The 13813-nt window shown below is 52.0% G+C and overlaps 6 protein-coding genes across 6 annotated transcripts; 3 read left to right on the top strand and 3 right to left on the bottom strand.

The window, feature by feature from the left end:
• On the bottom strand, nucleotides 1-794 carry BO66DRAFT_431642 (uncharacterized protein; the record flags this gene model as incomplete). The annotated part of the gene is made up of 1 exon (XM_025650599.1): nucleotides 1-794. A coding segment is annotated over exon 1 (486 nt), but the record flags the coding sequence as incomplete, so codon positions are not given.
• Nucleotides 795-1352: 558 nt separating this feature from the next.
• On the bottom strand, nucleotides 1353-2020 carry BO66DRAFT_193044 (uncharacterized protein). Its single transcript, XM_025642469.1, has one exon. The coding sequence runs from the start codon at nucleotides 1847-1849 to the stop codon at nucleotides 1475-1477; it is 375 nt and encodes a 124-aa protein (XP_025499841.1). The 5' UTR covers nucleotides 1850-2020; the 3' UTR covers nucleotides 1353-1474.
• Nucleotides 2021-6267: 4247 nt separating this feature from the next.
• Nucleotides 6268-8370, top strand: BO66DRAFT_192998 (quinate permease). The gene is made up of 5 exons (XM_025642468.1): nucleotides 6268-6449; nucleotides 6501-6916; nucleotides 6967-7363; nucleotides 7423-7850; nucleotides 7906-8370. The coding sequence occupies exons 1-5, from the start codon at nucleotides 6353-6355 to the stop codon at nucleotides 8191-8193; spliced, it is 1626 nt and encodes a 541-aa protein (XP_025499840.1). The 5' UTR covers nucleotides 6268-6352; the 3' UTR covers nucleotides 8194-8370.
• Nucleotides 8371-8558: 188 nt separating this feature from the next.
• On the top strand, nucleotides 8559-10631 carry BO66DRAFT_332675 (GMC family oxidoreductase; the record flags this gene model as incomplete). Its single annotated transcript, XM_025644143.1, has 6 exons — nucleotides 8559-8596; nucleotides 8683-8802; nucleotides 8858-9074; nucleotides 9140-9673; nucleotides 9737-10340; nucleotides 10396-10631. The coding sequence occupies 6 exons, from the start codon at nucleotides 8559-8561 to the stop codon at nucleotides 10629-10631; spliced, it is 1749 nt and encodes a 582-aa protein (XP_025499839.1).
• An 898-nt stretch (nucleotides 10632-11529) lies between these two features.
• On the top strand, nucleotides 11530-12488 carry BO66DRAFT_332559 (YoaK family protein; the record flags this gene model as incomplete). The annotated part of the gene is made up of 2 exons (XM_025644139.1): nucleotides 11530-11761; nucleotides 11887-12488. 2 exons carry the CDS (start codon nucleotides 11530-11532, stop codon nucleotides 12486-12488), a joined length of 834 nt encoding a protein of 277 aa, XP_025499838.1.
• A 107-nt stretch (nucleotides 12489-12595) lies between these two features.
• Nucleotides 12596-13685, bottom strand: BO66DRAFT_395019 (MGR2/ROMO1 family protein). The gene is made up of 5 exons (XM_025648128.1): nucleotides 13582-13685; nucleotides 13478-13504; nucleotides 13381-13410; nucleotides 13239-13329; nucleotides 12596-13154 (listed from the first exon to the last, which is right to left on the bottom strand). The coding sequence occupies exons 1-5, from the start codon at nucleotides 13634-13636 to the stop codon at nucleotides 13031-13033; spliced, it is 327 nt and encodes a 108-aa protein (XP_025499837.1). The 5' UTR covers nucleotides 13637-13685; the 3' UTR covers nucleotides 12596-13030.
• Nucleotides 13686-13813: the final 128 nt, after the last annotated feature.

The following is a 13813-nucleotide window of genomic DNA, read 5'->3' as shown; positions in this document are numbered from 1 at the left end:
AACCCCACTATCGACCAACCTCTTCTCCCTCCAATCCACCCTCTTGTTGCGCTTAGCCCCTTCCTGACCTTGCGGTTGATGCCCGCCCGACGACATCATCTTCTCCCCCCACCAGGTCCCGCGATACCGGCGCTTCCGAGTGCCGGCCAAGCCCCCGGCTCCGGAAGCATGGTGGTGATGCTGGTGTGCTGTGTGGGCAGCTGCACCTGCACCTGCACCTGCAGCCGAGCCCGCGGTGTAGTTCTCCAAGCCGCCGGAGCCGGGGACATCGTCGCTGGAGAAGAAGGCCGGGTCGCTGGAGGGTTGGCTGGAGCGGTCGTCGCAGCGGGAGCGCGCGGTGGCGGTGGCGGTGGCGGTGAGGCGGTAGTGGTGGTTGTGGTTGTTTTGGTGGTGGTGGTAATGGTGGTCGCGGCGGCGGGTTGGCGAGGCGCGGTGGTGGATGCGACGCGGGGGTGGTGGGAGTGGGGGATCGAGGGTTGGGTCCATTTTCCCGGCTTTTATCTGGTCGCAACTGACAATAACGTGGTCGAGGAGAAGGGTTGGAGGGATGGAAAGGAAACACAAACAAGAACCACGCCCTCTCCTCGAGAGTTGGCAGCAGGCAAGCGATCGGGAAATCGGATCAGATCAGATCAGATCACCTCGCACCCGTCGGGTAGAATGACGTCCGAGAGAATGTCGATCCAACTGGGGAGGCGCTAAGGGGATGGATTACACTAGCCTCTCTTGACGCTGGCCCTGCATGTCAGAGCTGTCAGTCATTCAAGAAATGTTTGAGGAATGAGAATGTTTGTTCGCGATTGAGTTGAAGAATGGAGGGGGTTCTCTTTTTTTTTGGTGTTGTTGTTGGAGACGCGTCGCGCTGGTTCAAAGCGGGGCGAGAAGTGCGGACGGACTACGGAGGGAGTGCGAGATTGATAACACACACTACCTTACCCTTTTCTGGGACAGTCTTGCTATCTACAATACTGGATAGCTATTTCTGGTTTTACTCTGTCTGACTCGGATTTTGGTTTAAATTTATGTCTATCTCTGCGGCTAAACAAAAAATGGTCAATTGGGGCGGCCACTATACATTGGATTCACCACTACATATGTGCACAGCTTCCAAACTCAGAGCGAGACCCCAAGAAAGTAAGAAAATAAATAGGTATATAAACGGAATTCCCCGGAGAGATACTTGCGCTGGTCACCACCAGCCGTCAAATCCATCAACTCGTCATATCTGAAACGTCATAAAGGGGTATATGGGTCCATAACCGAGCGTCCCATCCGGTTCCCTGATCGCGATCAAACCGGAGGTCGAACGAAGAGAAATTAAGTATAAGCGACGAAAAAAGAAAAGAAATAGGAACAGTTCGAAAAGTGATAAAAGAGTCTGGTGGTCATGATGTGTAACCTGGGCCTCGGAGCCGGCTTGAACACACAATCAATCTCGACCAAGCTGGCAATTGTTAACTCTGCTGGCTTTTGCTCACAGAGCGCCCATGATCAGAGCCAGAGATCCGGCGACAAGCGCAACAGGCATGCCAGCGGTGTTGACGTTGCCGGCGCCGGTGAAAACGGAAGACGCGGTGGCTGAGGCACTGGCCGAAGGAGCGACGACAAGCGAGGTCGGGACGGCAGAGGAGCTGACAGCCACCGAGCTGCTAGGAGCGCTGGGCGCGTGGGTGGGAATCAGAGGTGCGGACGTGGTCGACGCGCTCGAGGAGGTCACGGTGTCGACGTGAACCAGCGTCCGAGTGAGGAAAGTAGTCACCGTCGAGGTGGAGGTGGTGTCGGCGTCTGCGGCGACAAGCTGGGCAGCCGCCAGGCAGAGCAGGGAAGAGGCAATAGCGCTGATCTTCATCTTGATGGTTTGGAACGTATAGAGGATTGTGTATGGCTTAAAATGATCGAGTGCCGGGGTCGGACAAGATATATACGCGAATTGGCAATGAGGCGAGCGCAGCTACCGAGTCAAAGGAATGTGACAGGCGACGGACAAAGACGCGAATGAGTGAGCGTCTGAGTGACAATGCCGGTTGGAGAAGAGTTTCCGTAGGGGGAGCGCTGCTCGAAGCCGAACGAGTGTGAAACAAATCGATGTTTTATGCGACGCGCCGGGGTAGCAGGAAAGAAAAAGGGACGGCCGTGAGCGAGGCGGACCCGGACCCTAAATAAGAACCCAAAAAGAGCCCCTAGGAAAGTTCAAGGTTCGAGGCCATCGGTCTCGAGCCCGTCACAGCCAGAGGCACCGCAAGCCCACAACACGAGCGATGGGTCGGGAAAATTCCTCGGCGAGTCGCAAGGGGCGCTTTGAGCCAAGTCGATTGGCCCTGGGGCCGTCAAGAATGCCCCGGGGACATTACTCACGTCGAGTCGTCTACACGGCGCCTGCCGAGAAACAAATTCACGGCGCCACGAAGCTCCGCCAGCACATCCGGTGGCACCGGGACGGTACTGTACGTACTGCGTTGGCGGTCGTGGTCTGGGTTGAGGTGGATGAGAGCCCGACTCCTTTCTCGCCTCTGGGTTTTTTCGCATGCAGGCTTATCCCGGTCGAGTATAAGGACGATTGGATGTGGGCTCTAGCGAGGTCACTAACCCGACCAGGCCCCGTATTAGCTTTGGTTCCTGAGGGTGTCAGCCCAATGACGAGATAGTTGGATCCGGATCCATGGAAGAGGGGTCTGGCGGTCTTACCAGACAGGGTTTGATGGTCGCGAAGCTAGTCTCACTGGTTTTGACTCGTTTTTTGCTCAATGCTGACCCTTGATTGAGTCCGAACCCCTGGATCAATTCGGATTCGCCCGGATGGTTCCTCAGTCTAATTTGATTTTCTCTTTCATTCTGCAATGGACTTTCTCTACCCCTCTTCCCTTGCGTTCGTGTTTTGTTTCATGTGTTTGTGCGACATGAGGCTTTGTCTGTTGCGAGGATGAGGAACGCGTTTTGTTTTCTCTTTGATTTTGGTTTGCCTCCGTTTATTTGTGGGTGGAATAGAATTGGAGCTGGGCCTTAGAGGTGAAGGGAAAAAGGGGAGGAGGGCGTGATGACTGATTAGTGGGCGCTAGGCCGACACTAGAAGCGTCTAAGGCATCCACTCACCCACTCACCCACTTTCCCACCCACTCTCTCTCCACCCGTTCCTGAGGCAAAGGAAGCAGCCTGTTTTCCCCTTGCAGTGTGCAATTAAATTAACCGGGGATCCTTTGGGTTGGGGTCCGCTCCAACGCACAACAACAACAACAACAACACCACAACAAAAAGGCACCATGTTCCGTAGATTTGTAATCTGGAGCTACTGCCTGACTTGCAGCAACCGTCACACCGATAAAATCCTTCGGGTGCTGAGAGCCTCGAATTTATCCACGCCCACAAAATAGTGTATTTGTCGTCCTCGTGGCCGCCCGTGACATCTCGAATAGCCTCAATCAGCCAAGACCATAGAATCAGGAGTCGGATGAGACATTCGTCCAATGCACGGACCATAGCCGCATTCAAGCACCACCAAGAACAATCGCTGAGCTTAGGATGCGGTCCCCGTGAAGAAAAGGGGGTCATTGTCACCGCTGTTTCTGTTACACTACGCAGTACGCACAGTGACTGAGGAGACGGGCGAGGTGCTTGGCAAGGACGTACTCCGGAGTACAATGACTTAGGGGCTTAACAGCTCTCAAATGGTGCCATCGAAGGCCGGTCTGAGAGTCTCGGGAGCAACTCGGGAAGGACGGCTATCCAGCACGAGGGTCGGTGTTTGGCTTCCATGACCAGCTCGAGCAGAGCCTTGCTCGGCTGCATTTGACCCCGCTTTAGTCCGAGCCTTCAGTCATTGTCATTGCACCAGCTCGTGTGTCGATTTCGTGCTGCTGTGAAGTGGCGAAGAAGCGTGCGGATAACGCGCTGGCGTTGCGAAAGTCTGCTCGATGCCATCAATGACAGAATCAGTGCTGTTGGTCCAGATTAGGATGTATAGTACGACCATTTGCCTCAGCACTGGGAGTCCAATGCTGAAAATCTCTCAAGTCTTTCTTGTCACTAGGTCAGTCGACGCTCTAGGCTTTCTTTAGAACGAGCAATTCCTCAAGTTCCAAGCCGAGGGCATCGAACCCCTCATCCTAGGCCTTTCGATTCAGGAATAGACTTACCTAGCACCTGCAGTAGTACGCAAGGGTGTCTTCTAGAGGAGGGGTAGGGCAAACCGAACCTCACAATGGAAGGGCCAGAAGGTTCGACGTCTTCAAGGATTCGATGGGAGGGGTAGATACAAGTTTTTCGTTATCAGCGCCGAGACGCCGCCACTTCCCGATGATGAAAAAGAAACCCCGCACATCCGGACAGGGTTGTTATACGATAGAACAGTCTTTCGGGCTTGAGTATCGGCAAAATAGATGCTGGAGAGAATGGGCCACTCACTGGGTTCGAACCTGCTGGACAGATTGGCTTGAACAAGTGTGGAAGACCAAAAGCATCCGTGTCAATTGATAGCGGTTCGTAGAACATATCTAGGCAGAAACACAGAATGTGTGACTTAACAAAACAACACTCTTTGAAGCCTTTTAGGGATCGTGACTGGTCCGCTGCTGTTGACAATGGCACTATATTCGTCTTCCATCTGGAAAGTATAAGCCTTATCCCAGATCGTTCGTAGAAATGCACAACGGTGACGGGGCAACAATCCTGATTGCGCCCCCACCGCTAATGTTCACTTCCCAAACGAAGAACCCAGTGACTTGTGTGGAAGCGACTGAAACTAGCCCGCGTAATGGGACTTATAGAATATGTCCAGCCAGAGAGAGACGAATTATAGCTGATGTTCGGTATTCGCAGTCTGCAAGCGAGAGCTCAAGGCTGGGTGTATACGGCCTGCAAAAGATCCTCCCAGGACATTACCCAGCCGTTAATTAACGCTTCTTGTAGCGACGATTGAAATAGAGATTCTAGGTCGAGAAAGGGAAACGACTGAATCTCGAATAAACCCAGTGTACACAGTCCCTAGCTGAGAAAGCACCGGATTGTAGTGTCGTGTTTCAATAGAAGTTAACCCGGAAAGAGGACCGCAACATTATAGCAGGTTCAAAAAGACATGGACGGACAGAAACACAGAGCAGGCGTTCGTACCAGATGACGTTACAGCAGCCCTGCAGATGCTGAGCTGAGCTTCGCAAGCCTTCTACCGCAGGACTCGCGATACACATCCGGCAAACAGGACAACATAGATCCGGTTTTGCCGGTATACTGTCGCAGTAATTGAACCGATATCCTTCCTGAGCCCCCGACTTCCGTAGGTGTTGCCCGGTACACTTGAACGGTTCTGCTGGGATCTTTTGCTTATGCAAGGTTTGTGCTGGTTCAGAAGTGAAATGTTCTTATTTCGCGGCAATATTAGATTGTCGCATAAATATACCTCGAGGTCCGGTCTAGACAAGGACCTATGTCAGGATGGGTGAATTTTGCAGAGCTTCCATACATGTTGAGCAACATGCAGCTGGCTTAACGCTCTTCTATGACCGCCTTGATGAAGGTCAGGATTACTGAAACCATTGTTGGCTTCATAATCACGAGTGCTGGCGTTTCGAAGGAGCACGGCCGTGGCTTTGATTCCCATTGCAGGCTCAGTTTGTAGCGGTGGGGGCGTCGGTATCATGTTACTGAGTAGTTTATAATGTTAGATTATAATGTTAACATGATCCTAGCGTGACTAGGTCTCGAGGCTCTCAAGGTCCGACCATGAAGTGATAGTAGATACTTCAGCACGGCTAAGAACTGAAGTCCCTTGAGAAAACTTGAAGGCTGTCGATACCTGCGTCACTGAGGATATGTGCATCTAGCCACTCACCACATAAGCAATCACCACAGCCACTGAACTCGCTGGCAAAAATATCGATAGGGGCCCACTAGAGTTGGGAGAGGTGATTTCGTAATAGATCTTTCTTCATTGGCGCATATGAGAAAGCTAGTAACCGGCTCTAGACGCTTGTTAGGAAACAAAAGTGTACGTGTATTCCACGATAAGCAATCCCAGGCAAGGAAACCCGAGTGCGGTGGTGAAGAGCAAATCATGTTGGCGAGGGTGGACCAGTGACTGTTGGGGTGCGGGTAAGGCTGAACAAAAAAACCCACCAACTCCACATCTTCCATATTTATCCCGGTATCACTGGCTAACGGCGCTGGGTGACTCTCCTTTTCCTTCAGCCTAAACGATCTCCAAGAGAGCATTATTAGTCACTCCAGTTCACGGGAAGAAACTGAGACTGGGCATGCATTTTGTCTTGTTTTTGCGTACGAGAGTTGAGAAGATCATGTCTTCCAACCTCCAACGTCCTGCAAAACAGGAACCGAGCCGTCAATTTCATCCTCCCTGGCCACGATGAAGGGTCACCACCAGCACCCTCTCCTCCAGAACAGGCTGTCTTTCAGACTGCTATGTGCAGCGTTCTGCTTTGGGTTCTCGGGTGCCGCTCGGGGTAAAGCTACTTATTCCCCTGCATTCACCAGCTTCAACTGACCTGAACTAGGTCTCGATGGAGGCCTGATTGCTAGTACTGTTGCAGAACAATCTTTTATCGACCAGTTCCACCTACATGCCAGCTATCTCAGCGCTTCTGAAAAGGCAGATCGATTATCCGACGTCACGTCTATGGTACATATTGGCAGTTTGCCGGGGGCTATTGTTGCTTTTATCCTCTGCGAGCGAATCGGTATGCTATGGACCATCCGTCAAGCTTGCCTCCTGTGGATCATCGGTTCAATTGTCTTCATTACATCGCAAACACTTGGACAAGTATATGCTGGAAGGTTTATCATGGGGCTGGGCATTGGGCAGTATGGCGTGATTGCACCCGTTTACCTGGGTGAAGTAGCTCCACGGCAGATTCGCGGCATGATTGTGGGCATGTACGGCATGTCAGAATATCTGGGAATTATGATAGGGGTAAGGAATAGTAATCCACAATATGGTATCCGGTCGCTGATGGTGTCTAGTACTTCTCTATATGGGGTGCCTCCATTCATATCCCCAGCTCGAGTGCCAGGCAGTGGGTCATTCCGCAGAGCATCCAAATCATGTGGGCAGGATTACTCGTACTTTGTTCCTTTCTCTGTGAGGAGAGTCCTCGGTTTCTGTGCAAGATAAATCGTCCCAGAGCCGCCTTACACTCATTCGCAAGACTATGGAACTTGTCCGTCATGGACCCTGGTATTCATGTTGAGATAGCGAACGCCCAGGCCCAAGTCGAGTTGGAGCACCAGAATAGATCTTCGCTGCGTGTCTTGGGTGCTATCAAAGAGCTTTTCACAACGAAGGACAATTTGAGGCGTATCGCTCTCATCTTCACTCTTCAATGTCTAGGAGAGTGGTCCGGTCCCAATTCTGTGACAAGTGAGCCAAATAGGGCCCTTTCCGACTATCAACTAAGAATTCATGCTGACCAAGCCTAGCTTATGCTCCTGAGCTCTTTGAGCTCTTTGGCATTGAGGGGCAATCGCAAAAGCTCTTCACGACTGCAATCCTTGGAGCTGTCAAATTCGCATCTGCGCTGGTTTCCGCGTTGTTCTTGCTCGATGCATTGGGCAGGCGGAAGACGCTTTATCTCGGTCTGGTTATCCAGATCACAGCTCTTGCATATGATTCTATCTTTCTCACGATCTTCGCAGACCTGTCGCCGAGCTTGCAGCAGGAACCAACAGTCAGACACGCAGCTATTGGCGCGATTGTGATGATCTACATGACCGGACTCAGTTGGGCGCTTGGATGGAACTCGATGCAGTACCTCATCCCAGCGGAAACATTCCCACTGAGAGTTCGAATTGTCGGAGTAAGCATGGTCACACTTTGGCACTACGCCAACCGGATTGGAGTTTCTAAGGTTTGACTTTCATTGAAAAGGCCTTGGTACATCAACATTACACTAACTCACTTAGGCTACCCCTATGATGCTCCTCAGTCACGACTCGCTCACGCCCAAAGGCACGTTCTGGTTCTTCACAGGCATATCTGTGCTGGGACTTCTGTTCGTCTGGGTCTTCGTTCCGGAGACATCTGGCAAAGGACTCGAAGAGACGAACGCGCTATATACAGGCCATCGCAATCCTCAAACGCCACATTTAGCTATTGATGACGACTCAAAATTGAGCCAGATTGCGGAATTGGCCCGCAACTCTAATTTGACGAGCGAAAGCAGCTCCGATCAATCGGGCCGCCACCGGTAGGAGGCAAACCCGCGTATTTCCGTGATGGTTGTGATATATCCGTCTTCACAGCTACCCCGCATTCTTGTACACCGCGAAAAGTCTCGGCGACTCCACATTCCTCAACATTTGATCGATCATTTCCGTAGCGAGATATCGAAGCTTACCATTATTGTCAGTGGTCTCGGATCATGCTCGTTTCCATTGGTGAATGCGTCATCGAGTTGCAGCATGGCTGCGGCTCACCGAATATGATCGCGGAATTTCTTTTCACTCCGAGATCTGTCCTTAAAAGGAGCCTTCGTCTTGAGAAACGCTGACACTGCCATTCCTTTCTACTTTTCACTATAGCTAATTGCAATGCCTCATACAAAATGACGGAAAAGATGGAGGATCGAGAATTTTACGACTACATTATCTGCGGGTAAGTATGTCTAGGGTCAGAGGGCGGACATCATCTCATCCAGTCCTCTCAATCACTTGTTCGGCAACTAACACTCTTCAACCCAGAGGAGGCACTTCGGGATGCGTCGTTGCAGGGCGGCTGGCCGAGAACCCGCAAGTGAGAATCCTCGTTATCGAGGCTGGACAACATAATAAAGATCTGGAGAGTGTTCACATGGCCGGGGCGTGAGTGATACGATAACAAGCCTACATGAAACGTTATTGACCATGGCAATTTCAGCTGGTCCACCAATTTTGATAAAGAAACGGATTGGAACATTGTCACACGTCCGATGTCTGGTGTTGACAACCGGCAGGTCAAACTAAGCAGGGGCAGGTTCCTGGGCGGCAGTAGTGGGTGCAACGGAACCCTCTGTATCCGTGGTTGTAAGCAAGACTACGATGATTGGGGCCTAGATGGATGGGGTGGTCAAGAGTTCTTTCAATATATGCGAAAGGTTGGTCACTTTTCGTGATGCTGCGACATGCGATACCATTTGATTGAGCTGACATGTGGTCGCAGGCCGAGACATTTCACTCGAAGCCCTGGTTTAAGGCTAGCCACGAGTATCATGGCCAGAGCGGACCTTTGCATGTCGAACCACACGATCTTGCACCAATTAGCAATTTGATTATGGACTCCTTTGTCTCACAGGGTCTTCCACTTGACCATGACATGTTCACAACTGGGGAGACGCCCCACGGATGTGGTCACGTACCACGAACAGTACACAAGGGTATCCGTACAACAAGTGGTGATTTCATTACGAACGGATACCTCCGGTCCAATGTCACAGTTATGACTGAAACCACTGTCGATAAGGTTCTTCTGGGGCAAGGTTCCGAGGGCTTGAAGGCTGAAGGTGTGGTGGTCATCACGCCCGATGGCCTGAGATCTATCTACGCAAAGAGAGAGATTATCATTTCTGGGGGTGCATACTGCAGTCCAGCAATTCTCATGAGATCTGGAATAGGGTCCAAGGAGGAGCTAAGTAAGCATGGCATTGAATGCAAGGTGGATTTGCCAGGAGTGGGTCAGAACCTCCTTGACCATATGGTATGTTGCTCTGAGGAGAATTCCGAGTTCGTGGACACACGTCGCTCATCAAGCGGTTTCTAGATTGTTTTCATGTTCTATGAGACTGAAAAGCCCGGCTTGACAAATGATTACCTCGTCCACCACGGTGACAGCTTCGAGAAGAGTTACGCACTTTGGAAGGAGAAAAAGGAGGGATTCCTTTCAACGTTTCCATTTGGTTGTTTCGCATTTGCCCGACTTGACGACCGTCTCAAGGACGAGCCACTTTGGCGGGATGCACCACGGGAGCCCGGTCGCGACCCAATGGGCTTGACTCCGAAGCAGCCAAACATTGAATTCTTCACCACGGAATGCTATGGTGGTCCCAAACAGTACGACCAGTTTCCTATCGATCACAAGCATGCATTTTCTATCATTGCGGAATTGTTCTCTCCCCGGTCTCGAGGCAGCGTGTCACTATCCTCGAAGAACCCGCTTGAGAATCCTATAGTGGACTGCAATTATCTTTCGGATCCATTGGACCTCCTTGTTCTCACAGAAGCCTGTCGATTTGCCAACGAGATCATCACCCAAGGAGCTGGAACGAAAGACATTGTTAAGGGATCGTGGCCGCCCAACCTGGCTCATCATACCTACACCAAAAGAGAGCAGTGGATTCCCTACGTCAAAGAGCATGGAACGACCTGTAAGTCAAATACTATCTGTTTTCAGGCGTGGCCTTACTGATGTTTATTTGACAGGCTACCATGCGGCAGGTACTTGCGCTATGGGCAAGGATGGTGACCCTAACGCCGTTCTTGACCATAAGTTACGAGTGCGAGGGGTATCCGGCTTGCGCGTTGCTGATTGCAGTGTCATGCCAGCGCTGCATGGAGGCCATACACAAATGCCTGCATACGGGATCGGTGAGAAGTGCGCTGACCTTATCAAAGAAACTTGGAGCACACCTCCACTTGGGGGAGTGTCGAAGCTATGAGCGTGCTCTTCCTTGTTTCCAGTTTTTTGTCTGTGTCTACCTTACTCCTAGCTATTCTTTACCTGTCCGCTATTTAGCAACATTTATATTTTGGGTACTCTTTCAATGTTTTGGTGGTAGCTTTTCTGAAATCCAACTCCTGAGACTATGAGATCTTATTGAGACTGAGACTTTTAGAGCAAGATACTATCACTCGTTTCAGAGTCTTCAAGGCACCATTCGCAAGGTATGTGTAGCTGCCGCATACCTAGCAGCGACCTACCATAGCAGCGAAGCAGAAGGGCAAGTCCGGCATCGGCCCTAAGCTTTCGGCACTAGCCTCGTGGTCGGGTCACCGCACCCAATGAGCGGGGAGAATGTCAGCCTTGTGGAGGCTAGCGCGAAGCCGACTGTTCCGCTCTGGCAAAGAATTATCCAAAACCATTTGCCGATGACTCCAGAGGCGTAGGGCTGACGACTCTGGGCCTTTCCAGGTCTGATAGCCCACCCCTAGATGGATCGCTGTGGAGTCAGGAAAATGCCGTCTTCACAACAAGCAATTGCGTGCTTTTTAGCCTGGCTCGGCGAGGAATTGGAGGAGTGTAAGAACTAAGAAGAAACGGAGCAATTAAAGTTTCACGAGGAGGGATATCCGAAAACAGCCTCAACGGAAAAACTTCATCAGCGGTACAGTACTATTTAGTGAAAGGCTGCCAGAGGAGGGAACAATGACTCTTTGAGGGCGTATCTAGGGCTTAGGGTGTTAGTGGACCGCCCTATACCTTCTTCCACCTTCTGCTCCCCCAAGATCGATCTCATCTGTTTGTTTGTGTCTCTGACGTCGGCTGCAGTCCACTTCACAAGTCGACTACATACCAGTCGAGTTGCTTTATCATCATCATCATCGAAAGAGACTAGAATGTCCCAGCCCTTTGACACTGGCAAGTCCCCGGTCCTGCCCATCGTGGAGTCGTCGTCCGAGAAATCCGGCAAAATGCAGGGGATGATGGGCGGCAGCAAAGAAAGTCGGTGGAAACAGAACATCGACAGCAATTACGCGGACCTGATCTGTGTGGTGCTATGCTTCCTGACGGGTCTCTGCGATAGTTCGGCCTTCAATGCCTGGTCGTGCTTCTTGGCCATGCAGACTGGTAAGTTCTTCGGTTGCTTCCTTCACTCCCCCCGCGGCGCAGTGTTTCCTCTTCTACAGTATCCCCGCCCCTCCCATCGTCCATAAGCCCAAAGAACCGAATGACCAACCAAAGACAAAAAACAGGAAACACGATCGTCCTCGGCCTGGGCGCCTCGAACCTGCCCCGCGACGCGCCCTACGGCTGGCTCAAATCCCTCGTCTCGATCAGCAGCTTCCTGCTGGGCTCGTTCTGCTTCAGCCGCGCCGGCCGGCTGCTGGGCCCCACGCGGCGCGGGACGCTGTTCGCCTCCTTCATGGTGCAGGTGGCGCTGATCGTGATCGCGGTGTCGCTGATCCAGGCCGGGCTGATCGCGCAGCCCAGCGTCAACAGCGCGCACCAGCACCACATGCTGCTGGACCTGATCCCCATCGGCCTGCTGGCGTTCCAGTCGGCCGGCTCGATCAACTCCACGCGCTCGCTGGGGTACAACGAGATCCCCAGCGTCGTGATCACGAGCGTGTACTTCGACATCGCGTCCGACATGAACATCTTCGCCGGCAAGAACGTCAAGCGCAATCGCCGCGTCGCCGGCGTCGTGATGTTGCTGGTCGGGGCGATCGTCGGCGGGTGGTTGAATCGCAGCGCCGGCGGGATGGCGTCGACGTTCTGGTTGGCGGCCGGCATTAAGTTTCTGATCGGGTGTGGGTGGTTGGTGTGGACGCCGAAGAAGCAGGATGGAAATTAGTAGCGGTGTCTTGGTACGAGGGGTTGCAACATGGGGGAGTTGTAGGTGCGCTGTATATAGCGGGAGCGATCTCCTTTAGCGATTTCATTTTTGGGTTTAGAGACATAGAGTGGTGGATCTTGGGGCTCAATAGACCATTATTACATAGAACCACGCAGTCAAAGTCGCGTTTGTGCTTTCCGCTGACCATACAAGATATCTCTGTCGTCATCATTCATGACCGTCCATTAAATTTACCCAATCGTGCTATAAACGCCAAGATACATCGCAGGGCTTTCCTGGACTCGAGGCGGCTCCGAAGCACCTCAGCTTCCACCTATGTACACAATATAGTCCGCGTCCAGGGCTCTCTCTGTCTGCTCTCTGGCTCAGCAAGCGAGTCGAGTATTCTCAAAACCGCCGGAAAGCTGCGATCAAAATAACTGCCGTGATCCGCAGAAACCGTCATTCAGTATAGCTATTGTACAATCTGCTCGCTCCTCGTCCTCGTATCATCGCTCCTTTTCCGCTTCCCACAATTCTTTCAAGGGTATTCGGGTGGTCTACTCGCGCATGGGACGGAGGGGGCTCTGGCGGGGGAGCATCATCGGGGGGCCCCGAGCGCGGAGCCAGGCGTCATTGTAAGGACCCTCGGTGCGGATGACGCTACCGATGGACATGAAGAGGCTGTTTGACACAGAGCTCGTTAGCATTGATTTGTTGACTGATGTCGACTAGAAAAAAAAATCTAGGTATAGTCCAACCACATACCCGAAAGTGGCACCCGAACCAAGCATGTATTTACCCAGGGTGCGGAAGACACCGTTGGGACCGGCTCCATACTGGAAGATAGTGACGGTGCCTGGGGCTTGTTAGCTGATACAGTTTTTGACGCCTTCGCATGGATACTCACCGATGATGAAGCCCATGATACCACCGACAGCTGGCGAGTGATGATGTTTAGCTCCCAACCCTAGTGGTTTTGGTAGGTCAGGAAAAGTAAGGCTTACTGGATCCCATCAAAGCACCCATCTTCACTGCATAAATCATTAGCACATGCTCATAGAAGCCTGGAGCATAGGTCCACTTGTACTGCGGATTGTCTGAGACTTACTCTTCTCGAAGGTGTTGGGGCCGTGGGCCTGAGGGGGACCAGCAACAACAGGCATGATGAAGAAAGAAAAGAAATTAAAACTGAGGTAAAGAAGAATAGAAGAGGTCAAGGGTACAGTACACGAGAGCACGAAGACACTGCCGGCGTCGAGATGCAAAGCGAAGCTCCAGCGCATGCCCGGCAAAGCCCCGAGGCTCAGGCGATGCCTACCACGTGATACCGCCTGCCTGAT

This window comes from Aspergillus aculeatinus, assembly GCF_003184765.1.
Source record: "Aspergillus aculeatinus CBS 121060 unplaced genomic scaffold BO66scaffold_55, whole genome shotgun sequence".
Taxonomy (NCBI): Eukaryota; Fungi; Ascomycota; class Eurotiomycetes; order Eurotiales; family Aspergillaceae; genus Aspergillus; species Aspergillus aculeatinus.
The sequence above is the reverse complement of the archived record's forward strand: the minus strand, read 5'-3'. Positions and strand labels throughout refer to the sequence as shown.